Raw genomic sequence first — 21,153 nt, 5'->3', positions numbered from 1 at the left:
TCTTGTGGCTCAGCGGGTTAAGGATCTGGCATTGTCACTGCTATGGCATGGGTTTAATGCCAGGCCCAGGAATTTTGCCATTGAGTACAGCCAAAAAAAAAAAAAAAAATATATATATATATATATATATATATATCTCCCTTAGATAGCTGCAGGATGGATTTAATGAGATATTACATGAAAAATGCCTGGCAAGTGCATCATGGTCAAACCAAGGTGGTTCCCTTACCTCTTTTCTCGTGTCTCTCTGTATGAAATATCCCAGGGAAGGGGGGAGTTGAAAGGTCATTTGCTCCCTGGCTGGAGCTGCCTAAATGCAACTTCCATTAAAAAAAAAAAAAAATCACACCGGTTACTTCTAGTTGGAAATTTAACTTGTTCAAGGAAGGATGTGACTTTGAACAGATGCCCCTTAGGCATCTCAGGAGGAGAAAGGCTGAGGTTCCATCAAGCACAAAAGAGAGCTGGGTGCCAGCCTTGTGGGACTACTTGGCAGCCTTCAGCCTGAGTGCTGGCTGTCTCTCACGAGGACACCATGTCTCCTAGGTCCCCACCTGCCACAAGACCAGCTTGGCAATAGGACTTGGGCCAGGCCTTTGCTTCAATTCCATTGGAAGCACAACACTGCTTCTCTATACGCGATTGTTTCCCTCTGTATGGAAGGAACCCCAAGAGTGTAAGACTCCTGGCTCCACCCCAGGGGAATGGCTGTCTGATGGTGAGCTCAAGAAGCATTAACGTAGCAGTTCCCATCGTGGCTGGGTGGTTGATGAACCCGACTAGCATTCATGAGGATGCTGGTTCGATCCCTGGCCTCACTCAGTGGGATAAGGATCTGGAGTTGCTGTGAACTGTGGTGTAGTTCACAGATGCGGCTCGGATCCCTCATTGCTATGGCTCTGGCAGAGGCTTGTGGCTATAGCTCTGATTCGACTCCTAGCCTGGGAACCTCCATATGCTGTGGGTGCGGCCCTAAAAAGACAAAAAAAAAAAAAAAAAAAAAAAGAAGAAGAAGAAGAAGCATTAACATAATTATCAGCCCTTTCCTCCTCCCCTCCTCTTGGGTTCTGTGTTCCTTCAGCTCTGCTCCTCCAGGCTCTAAGATTTAAAGGGGTCTGCCTCTACCAGAGGACATGACATAGGGCTGGGAGGGGATTAAGTTTGCTTAATTCAATATTAGAAAGTCTGCTCGCCTGCCAACGTAACCACATTCTCCACTATTAGCTTTATCCGTCATAAGGGTGATATTAGACTGATTTCCCGAACTTAAGTGAAGGAAGAAAGTGTTTTTACTGAGCCTCCTTAAAGACCCCACCAGGGACCAATGGCCAGTCATCTAGAGCTTAGTCTGCCACTCTCCTTGATATACTAATGGAAGTAAGACTGGGACCCAGAATTATGGGCCCTCAGAGCCTCACACCCAGTGCAGGAATGTCCTTGGTGGAATCTCTGAGCTGGGGGGAAGAGGTTAGAAATAATAATAGTTAATATCTGCTGGGTGCAAAGGACAGACACCAGGCTGAGGGATTTAATTATACAAAGTGGGCACCATCATTATCTCTATTTTACAGGCGAGGAAGCTGAGGCTCAGAGGAGTTGGGTGTGGCTCAAGGTGTATAGCCGGTCAGTGGTGGAGCTGCATGGTTACATCAGGGCCTGAGCTCCCCACCAGGGCAAAAGGCTGCCTCAAGCCCCAGGCGCCAGCTCCCTCTATGATCAGAGGGAGGAGCTGGTCCAGGCTAAGCCCCGCCTCCTGACTCAGAGCCAGCGCTCTTTTGGCCACACCCGTATAAGCAAAGTCAAGGGTGTCTTCAGGCCTTCCTCTGATGAGCCAGGAGCTTCGGGCTCTCTGGAAACATCCTGTGGGTTAGCCTATCAGGGGCAGACTGCCGGCAGCCTCTGTGTATCCCTTCCCTAGGCGACCACCGTGCCCTCTGCACCGCATGCCAGCCCTGCAGCCTTGCAGCCCTACTAAGATCACTGGGTGACCCCATCCCTTTCAGCCCCTCCTGCTGGCCCACAGGTTCCTAAGTCTCCCTTGGTTTTGCTAAGGAGACTCAGCTTCCTCCTTGCCCCCACCATCCTCTACTCACTAATACACCTGCTCACAGAACCTGTTCCCTCCAAGCTAACATTTCCTAAACCTGAGTCATCTGCACGCCACCCTCATATTTTCAGACGCATGCCACCTGCACATTCATTCCTTGAGTCTTCTTTCATTTGACCGGCAGTGAGCCAGAAAGCCAGGACTACCATCCTGTCTGGGCCATTTACCAGCTTTGTGTTGCTGGGCAAGTCCTTGACCCTCTCTGTGCCACAGTTCCTTCATCTGTACAACAAAGATAACAATAGTAACTTCTTCAGGGGGCTAAAGTGGGTACTGCAGGAAAAGCATTAGAACAGCGCCTAGCACACCATAAGCACTCAGTAAGTGTTAGCTACCCCCGTCATCACATTTATTCAAAAAGGAATCTTTAGATCCCTACCATCCGTGGAAACATCAGTTCCACTTATACCACAAATAGAGAGGAGTCCGTCATAAAAATAAATTTAGTGGAAACCGTTATTAAATTCTAGCTATTCCTGGAGTTCCCGTCGTGGCGCAGTGGTTAACGAATCCGACTAGGAACCATGAGGTTGCGGGTTTGATCCCTGCCCTTGCTCAGTGGGTTAACGATCCGGCGTTGCCGTGAGCTGTGGTGTAGGTTGCAGACGCGGCTCGGATCCCGCGTTGCTGTGGCTCTGGCGTAGGCCGGTGGCTACAGCTCCGATTCAACCCCTAGCCTGGGAACCTCCATATGCTGCGGGAGCGGCCCACGAAATAGCAACAACAACAAAAAAGACAAAAAAAAAAAAAAAAATTCTAGCTATTCCTGACCAAGGCTCCAAGCCCAAGACTTGCTTTGATTTTGTCAAGAAGAAAGACAAGGAAGCAACTGAAAAATATTGAAAGCGCCCTAGGTCCAAACCTGGGAAAACAACTTTCCCTGATTTGCCTGGAATGTCTGGTTTTAGTACTGAACGTCCCTCAGCACCCGCCCTCCTCGGCTACTGCAGATGGACAGAAAAGAACTTAAAAGGCAATTCCGACATGAGTTTGTGTGTCCAGGGCTGAGTCAGTATCCCCCTTACTGTCCTCTCACAGACCAAGCCCACACCCCAGGGCGCACCGGCACAAGCCCACTTGGGAACAGTGAGCTTCCAACCACCACAACAGATGGAAAAACTGTCATGTGTGTGCCCCTGAGATTGCCACCCCCCCAAGAAAAACCACATTTGGAAATGCCCAACGAGAGGAATGATGATTAAACTGTTGCATAGCTAAAATTATTCGGTAGCATACAACCGCTGAAAAACCAAGATTTAAAGTATCTTTAATGGCATGAGAAAACAATCATGATAGAATATTCAGTTTAAAAAAGCAAGCTACTATTCAGTCATAAAAAAAAAAATGAAATTTCACCACTTGCAACAACCTGGGTGGACTTGGAGGGTGTTATTCTAAGTGAAATAAATCAAAGACTGTATCACATCATGTATATGTGGAATCTGAAAAATAAAACAAACTAGTGACTATAACAAAAAAAGAAATAGACTCATAGATATAGAGAACAAACTAGTGGTTACCAGTGGGAAGAGAGAACTGGAGAGAGGCCGTACAGGGGTAGGGGGTTAAGAGGTACAGACTATTACATGTAAAATTAATAAGTTACGAGGATATAATTTACAACACAGGGAATAAAGCCAATAGTTTATAATAACTATGAATGGAATATAACCTTTACAAATTATGAATCACTACATCATACAATATTACATGAGTTATAAGTATACATCAACTACACTTCAATTTTTAAAATATCAAAACAAAAAACCCAGGAGTTCCCATCATGGCTCAGTGGAAATGAATCTGACTAGCATCCATGAGGACACAGGTTCGATCCCTGACCTCACTCAGTGCGTTAAGGATCCGGCTTGGATCTGGTGTTGCTGTGGCTGTGGTGTAGGCTAGCAGCTATAGCTCTGATTCAACCCCTAGCCTGTGAACTTCCATATTGCCACAGGTGCGGCCCTAAAAAGTCAAAAAAAATTAAAAAAATTAAAAACCAGACTAAGATGTCCTTCAGTGGGTGAATGGATAAATAAGCTGTGGTGCTCGATACTGGAATATGATTCAGGGCTAAGAAGAGATGAGCTCTCAAGCCATGAAAAGACATGGAGAAATCTTAAATGCATATCACTAAGTGAAAGAGGCCAGTCTAAAAAGGCTACCTAGTGTTTGACTGCAACCGTATGTCATTCTGGAAAAGGGAAAATTATAGAGACAGTAAAAAGATCTGTTAGGGGTTGGGGGGAAAAATGAATAGGAGGAACACGGAGGATTTTTAAGGCAGTGAAATTACTCTGTATGGTATAATGGTGAATACACGTCATTATACAAGTTGTCCAAACCCACAGAATGAACGATACCAAGAGTGAACCCTAAGGGAAACCACGGACTCTGGGTGATTATGATGTGTCAGCATAGGTCCATCAATTGTAACAAATGTTCCACTCCAGTCCACCTGTTATACTGGGGGAGGCTTTTGCGTATAGGGGGCAGAGAGTACATGGGAAATCGCTATGCGTATCTTCCTCTTAATTTTTTTAGAGCAGTTTAAGTTCACAGTAAAATTAAGTCTTTAAAAAAATGTAAAGCAGGCAGAGCTTCCTTGCCTACCACCTTGCATTTTTCACAAGGGTCCTATTTTAATAAATTGATTTCTTGCTTATCAAAAAAAATTTTAAAGCAGACTACAAAACCATATGGTAAGGTGCTAGTTTTATAAAATATAAACACACCATAATATTAACAATATTTATCTCTGAGTAATAGGATTCCAGAGGGATCTTTCATTTCTTTATATGTATATCTGAATTTCTTATTTATACTTATTTCTGTATTTTCCAAGAAAGATTAGCAAAGACTATACATAACTTTTATTACAAAGAAAAAAAATGTGGATAAGAATTATAAATTTAAAAGGTACTGGGAAGAAATTCACCTGAGCTGATTAAGCCCAGCTTCCCTCACTCTGTTTTACATCTGTGGCCAGCTAGCAGAGAGGTTTTCTGTTTGTTTGACCGACTGTCATCTGTTTTCCTTCTCCCCTGGGGAAAGGCCCTCGCAGAGAAGGGAGGGCTTGTCCAAGGTCACGGACTCATGTTGCCTCTGTTTCATCCACTGAGGCTGCCCTGGATGTCACCTGAACTCAGGGTCTGCCCTCCAAGGTCCATGGGGCAAATGCGATCCCCTCGATTTTCCCATCATTTGGACGGTAACACTCAATAACTGTCCTGAGACCCAGGCTACTAACTCAAAGCAGGGTGGCATCAAACCCCAGAGGTCCCCATGTTGGACCAGGCTGGGCTGAGCTGGAATCCCCACTCACCAACAGCCAACTGTGTGCCCTTGGGCATATTGCATCACCTCTTCCAGCTATAACGTCCTCATGTCTATCACAATGATTAAATTAAATAACAGTTCTAGAACAGACCCCAGCACAAAGGCAATTCATATCCATTTTCCCTCCTCCCTTTTACATTTACTGTAAGAGAACTCGGATCTCTGTCTCCCACCCCCTGACTCAAAGGGCAGAGTCTGAGGGTGCCTACATCTCTCCGCCCCATCCATCCAGACCCCATCCCTCCTTGGTGACCAAACAGTCCCTCTGCTGACTGCCCAACCACAGAGAGGACGGCTGAGGGGCAGCCCAGAGGCTCCATGGGATGGGGATGGGGGGTACCCAGGATAGGTGGCGGGGGTGGGGTGGGGAGAGGTGGATGACTTAAGAACCACCCCCGCCAACCTCGCATCCTCTTAATCCAGACTAGAAGAATCTGATCATCAGGCACATATACTTAGTAAACCCAGGATCCTGTTTAACCAGAACATGCATTATGAGCATTACATCCATTTCTTCAAAAGAAAAAGAAAATTGATGCTGAGCACTTCATACACTCCCTGCATCATTCTGGGTGCCAGACACACAGTGGAGAAGGAGACGGGGTCTCTGCCCTCACAGGGCTCAGCCTCCACTCCCGCTGGAGGCGTGGGTGCACCCACCCACCTTTACCCCCAGGATGTAGAGGAAAGAGGTTCAGACTGTTTGGGAAGCTGAGAACCCGCAAGGGTAGCTCAGCCCATCCAGCAGGGAATCTAGCATCCTCTCACTGGGATTCACAGAGCCCCTCACCTTGAAATTACGTGCCCACGGGTCCCCCCGAGTGAGTGTGTCAAGTAAAAGGCATTCCATGGCCCTAACGATCCACATCCAAGATAGTGAGTCCCCTGCTCTGTCACTTGGTGGCTGGGTGACCTTGGACAAGTCCTGTAACATCCCCTGGTCCTAGTGTCCTCCTCTGAAACTGAAGTAAAGACACATCCCTTGTAGCCTTGCTGAAAAGAGTGCATGAAATCACAAGTGCAAAGCCTTAGGCGCAGCCCTGGAAGAGTGGCCGCTTCCTCCTCTGCCCTCTCAGAAACAGCACCAATCAGAGACAAACAGTGTATCATGGGTAAGGGAAGAGCCTCAGAGGTGGGCTTCCTGGGGTCAAATGCCAGCACAGCTGTGTAACCTCTCTGTGCTAAAATGTCCCACCTACAAGATAAGGGTAGAATCGTAACAACCCCAGCTTTGCAGAGTTGTAGACGTTTGAATGACAACGTGGGAAGTGCTTAGAACAGTATTCCATGCATAGTAAGAATGGCTTGTGTGCTTTTTTTTTTTTCTTCTAGAAAACATGTTTATGGGGATCATTGATCATGTGGTAGCAATTAGCACATGATTACAGCTCCCAGACCGTCTTGGACGGTATGCGGGAACATCCCACTTACTACCAAGCACAGAGGAAGGTACATCATCTGTGAATACAAACAACCACCCCCAACACACACACACACCAAATCATGGACCGAATGCAACTATGACAATTGTACTGTCCACCAAGTCAAAAAAAAATATATATATATATATATATATCACAAGACACTACCCAAGGCAGGAGTGTACCAGCATACTCGCAGCTCTGTTGAGGGCCAGGAGTCCTGGGGCCCTGGAGTCATGCACACTTGAATTTGATGCCTCGCTCTGCCCATTCTCTTTTTTTTTTTTTTTTTTTTTGTCTTTTTGCCTTTTCTAGAGCCACTCCCTCAGCATAGGGAGGTTCCCAGGCTAGGGGTCGAATCGGAGCTGTAGCCACCGGCCTATGCCAGAGCCACAGCAACATGGGATCCGAGCCGCGTCTGCAACCTACGCCACAGCTCACGGCAATGCCGGATCCTTAACCCGCTGAGCAAGGCCAGGGATTGAACCCGCAACCTCATGGTTCCTAGTCAGATTCGTTAACCACTGTGCCACGAGGGGAGCTCCTCTGCCCATTCTTAGTGGTCTGACCTTAAGCAAGTCATTTAACTTGAGTTTCCTCCCCCCTAAAAATGTGAAGGTGAGGTTGGGGGTAGTTAACGCCACCTGTCTCACCAGCATGTCACTGCCCCCTGGTGGGGACAGTGGAACCATCCACAGGCTCTGGCTTCCCAGAGCTCCCAGCCTAACAGCCCCTGGAAGCTGCCTCCTTTTTCCTGCAGGAGACCCAACTCAGACAAGCCCATGGGCTGCTTTATTTCCCCTGAGACCGCCCCCCGCCCCCAAAGAGCAGCCTGAAGAGTGAATGTTAAGAGCACAGCTGCTGCCACGCTCTGGGACGCGAAAGCTGTTGCCCCAGATCCTAAACTCTGTTTACTCAGTCTGCAGAGCATCTCCAGGCTTTTATAACCATTTACTAGGCAGGAGGGAGCGACAGCTGGGCCCCTCTCTGGCCTCTGGCTTCCACTGGCCTTTCCTCTGGAGATAGGCAGCCTGAGTGCCGCTCACTCTAAGAATAGCTCTGACCCCGAGCTCCTGGAGGTGAGCAGGCTTGGGGCTCACACAGGGTACATGCAACCCCTCCAGGGTGCAACGAAAGGGTGGCATGGAGCGGAGGAACAAAGCTGGAGGCAACAGAGATGGGGACAGGATCAACAGCAGGGGCTGCAGCCAGAGCATAGGATAGGGGGTGCAGGCACAGAAAGAGAGGCAGGTCAAGAGCGGAGACGGGGCTGGGCCAGCGCAAGGTCCAAGCTGGACAAGGTGGGCAGTATGGGGTGGGAGTGGGGAGCAGAGTGAGGCACAAGTGAGCACACAGCAGGGCTGGGGAAGGGGAAGCCTCGGTGGGCGGGGGAGGGGGAAGAAGCCCTGCCAGGCGGGCTTATGGAATCTGGGGACCCTCTATAGCTCCAAAGGAGCCCACACGAAATCTGGCGGTGGAGGTCGCCAGGCAGAACGCACACTGTCACCTTCACCTGTGTGTGTTTTCCAACAGCCAGCAAAAGGAACACAATTTAGTTAAGTCAGGACGGGCACGATTCACTTCTTATTTTAAAACTGTGACAGCAACAATAAAAATACTCAGCTGAAATGCCACCCGACAGAGCCAACTCTCTTGGAAAGTTAAATTCAGGCGCCCCCATCCCAGCACCCTGTACCTTTAAGGAGAAGAAGGGTTCCCTTGCTCCCGGCTGAAGAAGCAGGTTATTCTTGGAGACAGCGATGACTTACCTAAAACTGAGTTATTCCCCTTTCCTCCTCCGGCCAGCCTCTCTTCACTCTGGGGAGCTTTTACCATTTAAGGTCAATGTTACATCTGGCTCCGGAGCTCAGGGCTGAGAAGCCTCTGGCTGCCGAGCCTAGCCGCCCGCCTCCTCAGAGAGGGGCTGGAACTTAGAGCCCAGAGCTCCTCGGGGACCCCTCTGGCCCTGCTCAGGGGGCCAACGGCAGGGAAGCTGGCCAGGCCACCAGGGGCTCAGCTCAGGCTGGGCCTGGGAGGCAGCAGCTCGCCCGGGGCCCCTCCCACGGGCACCCGCAGAGCAAGGGCACTGGCAGCTCGTGCCACTGGGCAGTCCTGGCCAGCTGGGGACTGAGGGAACTCGGCAGATCTGCCTCCCAGCCTGGAAACTTCAGCAAGCATGGGAGCCTGGACAAGACGCTGGCCCAGCGCCAGAGAAACCAGGAATATTTCCTGTGCCGCGGATTCGGAGGCAGGGGCTGCTCCCACCTTAAGCCCTTGGGATTAACAGAGAGAAGGGCCTGGAAGATTCAGCTAATCCCAGACCTGGCACCAGCCCCAGGGACTTCAATCCCTGCTCCTCCACTCAATAGCCCTGGGTTCTTTGTGAAGCTTCAGTCTCCAGTAAGTGGGAAGCATAGCGATCACACCTGCCTAATGCCTAGGCTCGCAGGATGATTCAATGAGATAACTTGGAAGGGCTGCGCACAGTGCCAGCGTCTCATACCTGCTGATCAGCACAGATTACTTTCCTGCCCCTGCCAGACACAGGTGAGGAAGGGCTGCCTCTCTCCTGGAGGTCCACACCCTGCCCTGCCCCCACTCTCTCCTCACCCACCTTGGGTGCAGGGCCCCCAAGAGAAAGCTCCGAGTCAGTCACATGGAGGTTCCAGGCCCACTTCTTCAGTTAGAGGCAGCTCAGAGAGGCCCTGAGTAGGATTGCCAGTAAAATGCAGGCCACTCACTTAAATCTGAATTTCAGAGTAACAACATATATCTTTTTTTTTTTTTTTTTTGCTATAAGTATGTCCCAAATATTGCATGGGATATACTTGCATTAAAAAATTTTTTTTTAATCTGAAATAATTTAACTGCTTATCCTGCTTTTTTTTTTTTTTTGCTTTTTAGGGCCACACCCACGGTATATGGAGGTTCCCAGGCTAGGGGTCTGATCAAAGCTACAGCTGCCAGCCTACGCCACAGCCACAGCAACACCAGATCCAAGCTGCATCTGTGACCTACACCACAGCTCATGGAAATGCCGGATCCCTAACCCACTGAGCGAGGCCAGGGATCGAACCTGCATCCTCATAGACACTAGTTGAGTTTGTTTCCCCTGAGCCATGATGGGAACTCCTATCCTATAGTTTTGTTTGCTAAATCGGGCAACTCTAGCCCTGGACCATCATTTGCCACCTCAGAAAGTATTCGTCAGTCATGCTGAGAGCTCTAGAGAGTGGTGCTTCAAGGCTTGTGGCCTCAAGGCCTCCTTATGTCAGCTGCCTGGCTGTGCACAGTCCTTATGCCCAACTCCTGGCCAAGGGTCAGTCAACCCAGCAACAGCAGACTTTCTCCACTGAATCTGGCCCACCGGGCCTCCATCCCAGCCCCTTCCGCTGGCATCCAGCCCTGGATTGTCTATCCTCCCTGTTTGAGTTGAGGAAGAGTCCAGATGAGACTGCAGGCCATGCTGTCTGTTACACCCATAAATATCTGTATTGTTGCAAATGGAACCAGAGGAAACTCTCCTGGATAAGAGCCATGCTTTGTCTCAGGTGTGGACACCTCTCCATCTGCTAGAAACAGGCTCCCACTGGCAAAACCACAAGGTGGTAACATTACAACTGCAGGTATAGGGACTAAAAGGAATTTGACAAACTCTTTAGCACTGTTTCTTCAGCTTCATTGGGCATGAGAATCCCCAAGTGCGAAGCTCTCTGGACCCCTCTTCCAGAAATTCTAATTCCATGGATCTAAAATGGGACCCAGGAATCTACATTAATGAAGACCCTCCGGCAATTCTTATGTAGTTGGTCCAAGAACCTCAACTTTAGGCAATGATGCTCCGAAGGTTAATTTTGTGAATCCAGCAGCAATTACTACAGAGACAACTAGAAACACAGGGTGAAATGAAACCAAAGGTTTCATGTGCATGTGAGAGAAGGTGTGTGTCTGTGTATTAACCCTGCATTAAGCACCTACTGTATTCCAACCACTGTATCAGATGCTCTACATAAAAACGTGTATGTATCCTAAGCACCCTATGAAATAGAATTATTTTAAACATAAAATAGATAACCAACAAGGTCCTACTGTATACCAGAGGGATAAATATTTTGTAACAACCTATAAGGGAAACGAATCTGAAAAAGAATGGATATATATATATATACATTCTGAAACATTGAATCCAAACTGAATCACTTTGCTGTACACCTGCAATTAATACAACATTGTAAATTAGCTCTTCAGCAATTTAAAAAAAAAGAATCTCAAGAGTTCCCTTATGGAGCAGTGGGTTAAGGATCCAGCATTGTCACTGCAGCAGTTTGGGTCACTGCTGTGGTGTGGGTTTGATCCCTGGTGTAGGCCTCGGACACAGCTTGGATCTGGTGTTGCTGTGGCTGTGGCGTAGGCCGGCAGCAACAGCTCCAATTCGACCCCTAGCCTGGGGACCTCCATATGCCGTGGGTGTGACCCTAAAAAGACAAAAGACAATAAATAAATAAAATATAAAAAATTTTTTAAAGAATTTCAATGCCTCAAAAAAGAATTATTTTACCATTCTTACAAAAAGGAAACTGAGGCTTGAAGAGGCTGACTTGTCTGATGTTCCACAGCTGGTAAGTGGTAGGATTAAGGGGCAAATTTAGGTAGTTTGGCCCTAAAGCTCTTCCCCCTTACCATACTTCCTTCCCTTCAGCCAGGGTTTCTTAAATTAGGGTTCATGGAGAGCCTTTGGGGATCTCTGAGCCAACTAAAATTATATGCAAAACTGTGTGTGATTTCTGTTTTTTTTCTTGGGCCCATAGCTTTTACCAGACTTGCGACGGTGTCACCTAATAACTTTTAAAATCATTGCATGAATACAAGCATTTCCTAAAGAACAGTACTGACAGGTGTGTGAAATGGAACACACTCTAGAGAAGACAATTTAGCACAAACAAAATTATAAGGCTCGTATCCTTTGACCCAATTCCACGTCTAGGAATTTCATTCTACAAACACACTCCCACACTTGGGAAATGACAGATGATCATGATTATTCATTGCAGCTTTGTCTACAAAGGCAAAAGGATTGGAAACAACATAAACGTCCACCAACTGGGGGCCATAAAAGATGATGGGTATAGCCACAGCGAAGGATGAGAAAGCCCTTTGTGCAGCGATATGAAAAGCCTCCAAGATCACATGGTTAAGCGAAAGAGGTAAGATAGCAGAACAGACATAGATACACACAGAAAAGAATATATTTATATCGACACATACACATTCACAAGTATGCACGTGTGTGTGCCCATAATCTCAGTAAAATTAGAAGACACAAATAACATCAACATTAGTTGCCTGTGGGGAGAGAATCTAAGTGGCTAAGGCCAGGTAGTATCCACTGTATGCCTATTTATACACGTAAAGTTTTGTTGTTGTTGTTGTTTCACTTTTTATGGCCACACTTGCAGCATATGGAAGTTTCCAGACGAGGGGTTGAATCAGAGCTGCCGCTGCCCACCTACACCACAGACACAGCAATGCAGGATCTGAGCTGCATCTGCAACCTACACCACAGCTTGTGGCAACGCCAGATTCTTAACCCACTAAGCAAGGCCAGGGGTGGAACCTGCATCCTCATGGATACCCGTCGGGTTCTTAACCCACTGAGCCGCACTGGGAACTCCATTAAATTGTTGAAGCATATGAATAAGTCATGTGTTTACATTCAGAAATAATAATGAAACAAAAGCATTGCTGTGAACAGGGATTTAACCAATTCATCTTCCAGCACTGCCTCCCCCAAGTGTCAGAGTATTGGCATGGGCCCAACTAAAGGTTATTTTTGGCTTTTCATTTTTTATTTTGGAATAATTACAGACACACAGGAAGCGGCAGGAATAGTCCAAAGGGTCTCATGAACACTTCACCCAGCTTCCCCCAGTGGTGATGTCGTATATGGCTGCTGTACGATGTGAAAACCAGGAAGTGGACATTGGTACGTTATTGTTAACCGGACTACAGATCTTATCCTAAAGGTTATTTTTAAAATATTGCCTTCAGGGGAGGGAGGAGGAAGTGGGATGGATGGGGAGCTTGGGGTTAGTAGATGCAAACTATTACATTTAGAATAGATAAGCAATGAGATCCTACTGTACAGCACAGGGAACTATATCCAATCTCCTGGGATACACCATGAAGGAAGATAATATTTACAAAAGAATATATATATGTGTATATATATATATACACATACACGACTGGGTCACTTTGCCGTATAGCAGAAATTGGCACAACACTGTAAATCAACTATAATTTAAATATATGGGAGTTCCCATTGTGGTGTAGCAGAAACAAATCCAACCATGGGGTTTCGGGTTCAATCCCTGGCCTCACTCAGTGGGTCAAGCATCCAGCGTTGCAGTGAGCTGTGGTGTAGGTCGCAAATGCGGCTCAGATCCTGTGTTGCTGTGGCTGTGGTGTAGGCCAGCAGCTGCAGTTCTGATTCGACCCCTAGCCTGGGAACCTCCATATGCCGTGGTGCGGCCCTAAAAAGCAATATAGGTATTTCTCACCTACATGGGGAAAGAATCTGAAAAAGAATGGATATATGTAGAAGTATGATTCACTCTGTTGTACCCAAAATTAACACAACATTGTAGAGAATTCCTGCTGTGGCCCAGTAGGTTAAGAATCCTACTGCAGCCACTCGGGTGGCTGCAGAGGCGCGGCTTTGATTGCTGGCCTGGCACAACAGGTTAAGGGGTCTGGCGTTGCTGCACCTGCAGCATAGGTCACGGCTATGGCTTGGATTTCAATCCCTGGCCCTGGGGATTCCATATGCCATGGGTGCAGCCACTGGAAAACACACACACATACACACATACACACACACAACAATAACAACAACATTGATTATAAGTCAACCATACGCCAACAAATTTTTTTAAAAGGGCCGTAAGTCCAAAGTGTATATATACATGTATATATGTACACATATATACATATATATATAGCCTTCTCACAGCTAGGCTATTCATTTAAGATGTTTATTGAGTGTGCCAGACTAGGGCTGTATGATGGGATGTGGTAGGGACACTTCAGACCCAACCCTGCCCTCATGGGGTGTAGACTAGTGAAGGTGACCCCTGTGTAAATGGGAATAGCATTTGGAGGCCCGGGATCCAGCAGTGCACAAGGAGTGCTGACCATAGCTCTAAAAAAGGCATTGTGTCCCTTGCTGTCCTGGTCATGGAGCTTCACAGCTTGCCTGAAAGCTGACTTTTAATCCTTAAAAGAGCATGAGCAATTACTCGGGCTATATTTATCCCTGTTCCTGGAGCCACACAGGGATTTGGCCTCACTCTACCCAAATCTCCAGCTCATAGCTCATTTCCATCAGAGATGATCCCGTATCCTCGGCATCAAAGCAGTGGGCTGGTGGAGGCGCACAGGCACACAGCTTGGGGGAAGCTCTCCCCACAGGCCCTTAGACTCAAGGCCGGGGAAGAAGTTGAAAAATCTCAGGCCAAAAGCATGACCTGGGGCCGAGGGAAGCCAAGCCAAGAGAAGCAGCAGCTTGCCAAGAACACTGCCAGCTCAGGGACTGGCTGCCGGGATGACCACACTGGGGGCATCAGTCTCCCTGTTCCTTTTATACTTAGGGACTCTGTGTCATGCCTGGTACTCAGGAGGCCCCAGAGGAGAACATGAACAGATAAGTGGCCAAACCAGCAGAATGGCACCCAGGCGTCAATGCAGGTGATACAGCAGGTGTCACTTACCGAACATGGTGCCAGGCACTGTGTCAGCTACTTTATATAGAAGGTCTAGTTAGTCCTCACCAAATCCATGTGATGTAGGGCTTCTCACCACTGCATCCTAGATGAGGAATCTGGGACATAGAGAGGTCAAGGAGCCTGCCAATGCCTCACAATCTGCAAACCCAGATCTTTGTGATTCTAGAGTCCCTTTGTGATTCAAGAGAGCTGACGGGTTAACATAAGGTGTTTCCTCTCCCTCCCAGGATCCAGTTTAAATGATAGCAAAGGGGAGTTCCCATGATGGCTCAGCTGAAATGAATCTCACTAGCATCCATGAGGACATAGGTTCAATCCCTGGCCTTGCTCAGTGGGTTAAGGAACCGGCATTGCCATGCACTGTGATATAAGTCGCAAATGCGGCTCATATCTGGCATTTCTGTGGTTGTGGTATAGGCCAGCGGCTACAGCTCCAATTTGACCCCTAGCCTGGGAACTTCCATATGCTGCAGGTGCAGTCCTAAAAAAAAATTAATAATAATAATAATAATAGCAAAGTACTCCTTAGAAAGGAGTAAATCCTTAGCCACAAAGGGGATGGGAAGAGGCAGGTAGGGGATAAAATGAGACTTGGGCTCTTCCCCTAAGCAGATCACCACCTGGCCACTCACAGGAAGACAGGGCAGAGCTGGGACGTCTAGTGGCCCCATAGAAGCTCAGGGGAGGAAAAGAAACCTGTGGGGCCTGGGTTGGTCGGCAAGAGCTCAATGAGAAAGGTAAGAACTTCAGCTGGGCCTCGAGTGCTGAGTAGAACAGGGGAAAGAATTGCAGGTTAGGCCAAGAGGGGAGCAGAGCACAGGGAGCAGAGCCTAAAGGCCAGAACGGATGGGCCAAGACTTCCCGTCGTGGCTCAGTAGTTAACGAATCCAACTAGGAACCACGAGGTTGTAGGTTCAATCCCTGGCCATGATCAGTGGTTTTAGGATCCCACATTGCCGTGAGCTGTGGTGTAGGTTGTAGACACGGCTTGGATTCTGCATTGCTATGGCTGTGGTGTAGGCTGGTGGCTACAGCTCCGATTTGACCCCTAGCTGGGAAACCTCCATATGTTGTGGGAGCAGCCCAAGAAATGGCAAAAAAAAAAAAAAAAAGAATGGATGGGGCAAGTGGCAAGTGTAGACCTTTTTAAGTTTCAAAGAACAGACACCCAATGTGGCTGGCTCAAGTGTAAATGGGACTGCGCCAGTGATCACTGAACCCCCCCACAGAACCTAAGGACAGGAAAGGAAGCATACCCAGACCTCAAAGGAGCAGAGAGCTGTCAGGACCCAAGGGCCCTGCTCTGTCTTATGTCTCTATCCGTCTGTCTCCCACAGGCCACATAATCCTCTCTGTCTGCCTGTCTCTGACTGTCTGTCTGTCTCTGTCTCCCTCCCGCGCCCCTCTCTCCTTCTCCTTCCTCTCTGTGCATCTCCTTCTCCTCTCTCCACTCCTGCTTTTGCTGACACCTGGCTGTGGTTCACATGGCCTCTCATCTCCAGCTGTCTCCTTCCCCCAGCCACCTGACAAGTGTCTTGTTTCAGACTTTCAAAGGCATCTGACTGGCCCAGCTTAACCGTTTGTCTTTTTATGGCTGCGCCTGCGGCATATGGAAGTTCCCAGACTAGGGGTTAAATTGGAGCTCCAGCTGCTTGCCTGAGCTGCAGCTGCTGGCCTACGCCACAGCCACAGCAATGCCAGATCCGAGCCGCATCTGCAACCTATGCAGCAGCTCGAGGCAGTGCCAGATCCTTAACCCTCTGAGTGAGGCCAGGGTTTGAATCCGCATCCTCACGGATACTAGGCAGGTTCTTATCCCGCTGAGCCACAACAGGAGCTCCCATGGCCTAGCTTATCTGTTAAAGCCAAGTCTCCAAAGTCATTTGCTACCTTTGGAGCAGGTATCTCTCTCTAGGGGTCACAGTGGGGGTGGGAGGTGGGGGGGGGAGAAGGCATGTGTTAAATACAGTGGCCTTTTTTAGAGGCCAGCAATCTCAGAAACTGTATGTCCACTAACCAGCAGCCTCTTTATTCAGTGGATTCTGATTTTCTATGGCCAGGACCTCTTTGAATTCAACCTACAATTGCATCGGCTTTTATAACAACCAAGACATTCCTGGTTCATCGAAAACCTTTGGTCCACTGAGACCCCCAGATCTGTATCACAAAAATTGAGGTATCCCTACCTTTCCCTTCCCTAAACTCTCCTGAGTAACACTATAATCTCAACCTGTTCTTCACACACAGGATTTCGGTGCTGGCGCCTTGACACAACAGATTGTTCATCTCACCAAAAGAAGAGTCAAACCTTTCTCAGATTCTCCCTCCTGGCTTCACATAGGCTTTTGGATGTTGCTGGGAGGCGGGAGGTTGGCTTTTTTTTTTTTATGAAAAAGGGAAAGAGATGTGAAGCATAAAAGGATTTTTGCGGTTTGCAAGTTGACATTCCATCATTAACTTAATGCTAACACAAGCTCGATTTCACTAATCCTGAGAGGAACTTGATCTCCAGAGACACTGACTTGCTGGTTCAATGCCTGCACCATGAGGCCTCTTCCACAGCCCAGAGTTGGGTGTTTTTCCCTTTTAAAAGACTTTGAAGTTGCAAAAAGTACATATCGCTTTTAAAAAGCAAACCCCAAAGAGATCTTGCAAACAGTTTTGCTCAAGTGAGGTTGAGTTAAATAGAGCAGTCCCCTTTTCATCACAATAAGAGAAGAGGAAGGGGGGGTGCATTTGTTCCTCCTCCTCTCCCCAGTATGGAACACTGGGCTGCTCCAGGGCTTGGTTCTCAGACCTAGATTCTTCTCTATCCACCACTCACTTCCAAGAGGATCTTATTTGAGCTCATTATTTTACTTATTTGGAGGTGGGAGTGGGGTAAGGCGAGATCTTATTCAAAGGTATCATTAAAATAAGGAGAAGAGAGCGTTCCCATCGTGGCTCAGTGGTTAACGGATCCAACTAGGAACCATGAGGTGGCGGGTTCGATCCTTGGCCTTGCTCATTGGGTTAAGGATCTGGCGTTGCCGTGAGCTGTGATGTAGGTTGCAGAGGTGGCTCAGATCCTGCATTGCTGTGGCTGGGGCTGGGGCCGGTGGCTACAGCTCTGATTAGACCCCTAGCCTGGGAACCTCCATATGCCGTGGTGCAGCCCTAAAAAGACAAAAAATAAATAGATAGATAGATAATAAAATGAGAAGAAAATGATTTCAGGAGGGAAAAAGCCCCTGTTACAATAGGGGCATCACCTCGACCATAATATCTCCATGCATCTCAAAGTTTAGGTAGGAATAAAGCTTTTCTTTTATAGCGAGGAGTAAACAAGACTAGAAAGAACCCACTGTGGGGGAATGAGGTAAACAGGTAAGGTGGAGCTCATGATTTTATTTTATTTTATTTTATTTTATTTTATTTTACTTTATTTTATTTTGTTGTCTTTTTAGGGCCACACCTGTGCCATATGGAGGTTCCCAGGCTAGAGGTCTAATCAGAGCTACAGCTGCTGCCCTGAACCACAGCCACAGCAACGCCAGATCTGAGCTGTGTCTGCAAACTACACCGCAGCTCATGGCAACGCTGGATCCCTGACCCACTGAGCAAGGCCAGGGATCAAACCCGTATCCTCATGGATGCCAGTCAGATTCTTTTCCACTGAGCCACAACGGGAACTCCAGAGCTCATGATTTTAAATACCATCTATTGGAATTCCCATTGTAGTGCAGCAGAAACAAATCCCACTAGTAACCATGAGGTTGCCAGCTCGATTCCTGGCCTCGCTTAGTGGGATAAGGTGAGCTGTGGTTCAGGTCACAGATGCGGCTCAAATCCTGCGTTGCTGTGGCTGTGGTGTAGGCCAGCAGCTGTAGCTCCGATTGGACCCCTAGCCTGGGAACCTCCATATGCCGTAAGTGTGGCCCTAAAAAGTAAAAAAAATAAATAAATAAAAATTTTAAAAAATCTATTTAAATCTCTGAAGACTAGAATATTCATGTCCAAACTCAAGCTCAACCTCTCACCCCAAATCCAAAGACATACAGACATATGTCCAACTGCCCACTCAATACCTCTTCTTGAGTGTCGCACAGACAGTGCCAAGTTAACTCATCCAACCCCCAAGACCTATTTTGTCCTCAGTTTTCTCCATCTCGGTAAATAGCAAGTCCATTCTTCAAGCTGCTCAAGCACAAAACATGACTCATTCATAAGTCCCCACGCACCCCACAGGGAATCCATCAGAAAGTCCTGTTGGCTCTATCTTCAAAATACCTCCAGAATCTGACAGTTTCTTGCTATTTTTACCACTACTACTCCTGCCTAGGCCTCCATAATTTCTTGCTATGTCATCAACACAATTGCCTCCTAACTGCTCCTCTGCACAAGGCAAGCAGAGTGAATCTTTTCCATCATGAGTTATATCATGTCTTACAAGACTTACTCTGTACCACGTACCATACATGGCAATTTATATCCATCACTTATTCTTAAAATGTATTCCTCCCAAATGTTCGGTCTGCATTTTCCAGTTAAGGCAGTGAAATGAAATACCTTATCCAAGATCACACAGCTGTTCTTGGAAAGATCTGGACCTGAACACCGCAAGGCCCAGCCAGGCTCTTTCCTTCAATCCAGTCGCTGGAGCATAATTCAATTTTCACCCCCAGGCAATCCCTTTCTCAAAGCTGCCTGAGGAAGTCAATGCACCCTAAAGTCAAATTCAGAAGTTCCTGTTGTGGCTTAGCAGATTAAAAACCCGACATAGGGTCTGAGAAGATGCAGTTTCAATCCCTGGCCTTGATCAGTGGCTTAGGATCCGGCGTTGCTGCAAGCTGTGGTGTAAGTCACAGATGCAGCTGGGATCAGTGTTGAAGGGTCATGGTGTAGGCCGGCAGCTGCAGCTCCAATTTGACCCCCTGGGAACTTCCATATGCCTCAGATGTGGCTGTAAAAAAGAAAAAAAAATGTCAAGTCCATAAAAAGAGACTTTAACAAAATCGGGTAGGTAAAAAATAGAAGAAAAGCAGGAAAACCATTTCTGTAGGTCAATTTTCTTGACTGCAGTTTACCTGCCCAGTTTATTCCATTCAATCAATAAATCTATCCAACCTATGATGTGCTATATCAGAAAGAGGCTTTTCAAACAGGTACCCAGAGGCTGTGTGAGGATAATACCAACCAAGGCCAAGTTTACTCTCCTTCCCTTCCTTGGGATTCGGGGCCCTGTACCCTCATTTATTTATTTTTCACATCATTCTGGAGGCAATGTTCCTTGGGCTCAGTACCTCTTTTATTTCAACAATCACAAAATTTGCACAAACAAATATCTGAGCACATCCTCCAAACATGGTGAAATGTCTATGCCTCAGAATTCACAAATGCCCCCATCCAATCCATTTGTTTTTGTAACCTTGAACTTTCACATTTAAAATAAACCATGTACTAGACAAAAGAATTCACTTTGGATCTGAGCCTTCCTTTGTGACCATCCTTCCTTCTTCTGGATTAAAAGCAAAAGACATCTTCTTAAAGCATCTCGGCCTGTTTTGGATTCTCCGAAAACTAGTTTTGAGGGTGCTAGGGACCTCCGCTATCTTTCTTGGGTGGGAATGCTGATCAGTTTTTGCTTTTTTGTTTTTTTTTTTTTTCCCCGTATGTTGAAAGCATTCTGGGAATGAAAAAATTCAAGGAAGGACCCTGAGGACAGGGCGCTTGGGTGATGGGTTCCCAAGAGCAAAAAGGGCCTGATTGGAGAAGGCATCTCCTGAAGAAGCATAGCTTTGGGCACCACCTTGGCTCTACATGGAAGCTGTCACCCCATGGCCCACAGGAACCTGCTTTTGTTTTAAATGTGCATACAGGGAGTGGGTGAGGATTCTGGTGGGCTAAAAATGTGATGTGAACCAGAAAGGCTCTCAGAAGAAGCAGTGCCTGCTATTAAGCAAGATACAGCTGGGAGTTCCCATTGTGGCACAGCAGAAATGAATTCAACTAGGAACCATGAGGTTGTGGGTTCGATCCCTGGCCTTGCTCAGTGGGTTAAGGATCCTGTGTCACCATGAGCTGTGGTGTAGGTCACAGACGTGGCTAGGATCCCAGGTTGCTGTGGCTGTGGCATGGGCCAACAGCTGTAGCTCCGATACCCCCTGCCTGGGAAACTCAATATGCCATGGGTGTGGCCCTAAAAAGAAAAAAAGAAAAAAAAAAGCAAGACATAGCTAAAAACTATGAGAGGTGAAGAAGGGAAGTACATCAAAGCCCAGAACCAGACTTAATACCAGCTTGTGATCAAGCTCCAAAAACACCCAATTTCTCAAAGGAAAACAGGATAGGATCTCAGAGACTACAGCCAAAGGAACCTGCCAGGAAGGGAGAGAGTGAGGATCCATAGGGTCAGTGGAAGAAAGCAGTAAGGGCAGGGTTTTACTCTTCCAGAAGTCTGAAAGCTCACATCATCCTTAGGGAACATGATGCACACTACAGAGAATGGCCTTTGGCCACAGGA

General features: G+C 47.4%; 1 protein-coding gene and 1 long non-coding RNA gene across 11 annotated transcripts in view; one reads left to right on the top strand and one right to left on the bottom strand.

Annotated features, from left to right (window-relative positions):
• MRVI1 (murine retrovirus integration site 1 homolog) overlaps positions 1-21,153 on the bottom strand; it is a 185,511-nt gene that overhangs the window by 137,799 nt on the left and 26,559 nt on the right. For 3 of the 10 annotated variants that reach the window (XM_021083332.1, XM_013994565.2, XM_021083334.1), the window contains exon 1: positions 8,564-9,306. The exons of 4 other annotated variants lie outside the window; for them this stretch is intronic. Coding sequence is in view for 1 of the 6 variants with exons in the window: in XM_013994559.2 (XP_013850013.1) it covers positions 8,637-8,703 (67 nt within the window). In the remaining 5 variants the exon portion in view is untranslated. Of the gene's footprint in view, positions 1-8,563; positions 9,318-21,153 lie in introns of those variants that run through there. 3 more of the 10 variants (XM_013994559.2, XM_013994564.2, XM_021083333.1) reach the window with 3 other exon arrangements.
• On the top strand, positions 11,440-17,637 carry LOC110259302. The gene is made up of 3 exons (XR_002341576.1): positions 11,440-12,071; positions 12,733-12,850; positions 16,899-17,637. It is a non-coding gene; the product is annotated as an uncharacterized LOC110259302 (long non-coding RNA).

Source organism: Sus scrofa, chromosome 2 (assembly GCF_000003025.6).
Source record: "Sus scrofa isolate TJ Tabasco breed Duroc chromosome 2, Sscrofa11.1, whole genome shotgun sequence".
NCBI lineage: Eukaryota > Metazoa > Chordata > Mammalia > Artiodactyla > Suidae > Sus > Sus scrofa.
Note: the sequence above shows the minus strand (reverse complement) of the source record. Positions and strands in the feature narration are given on the sequence as shown.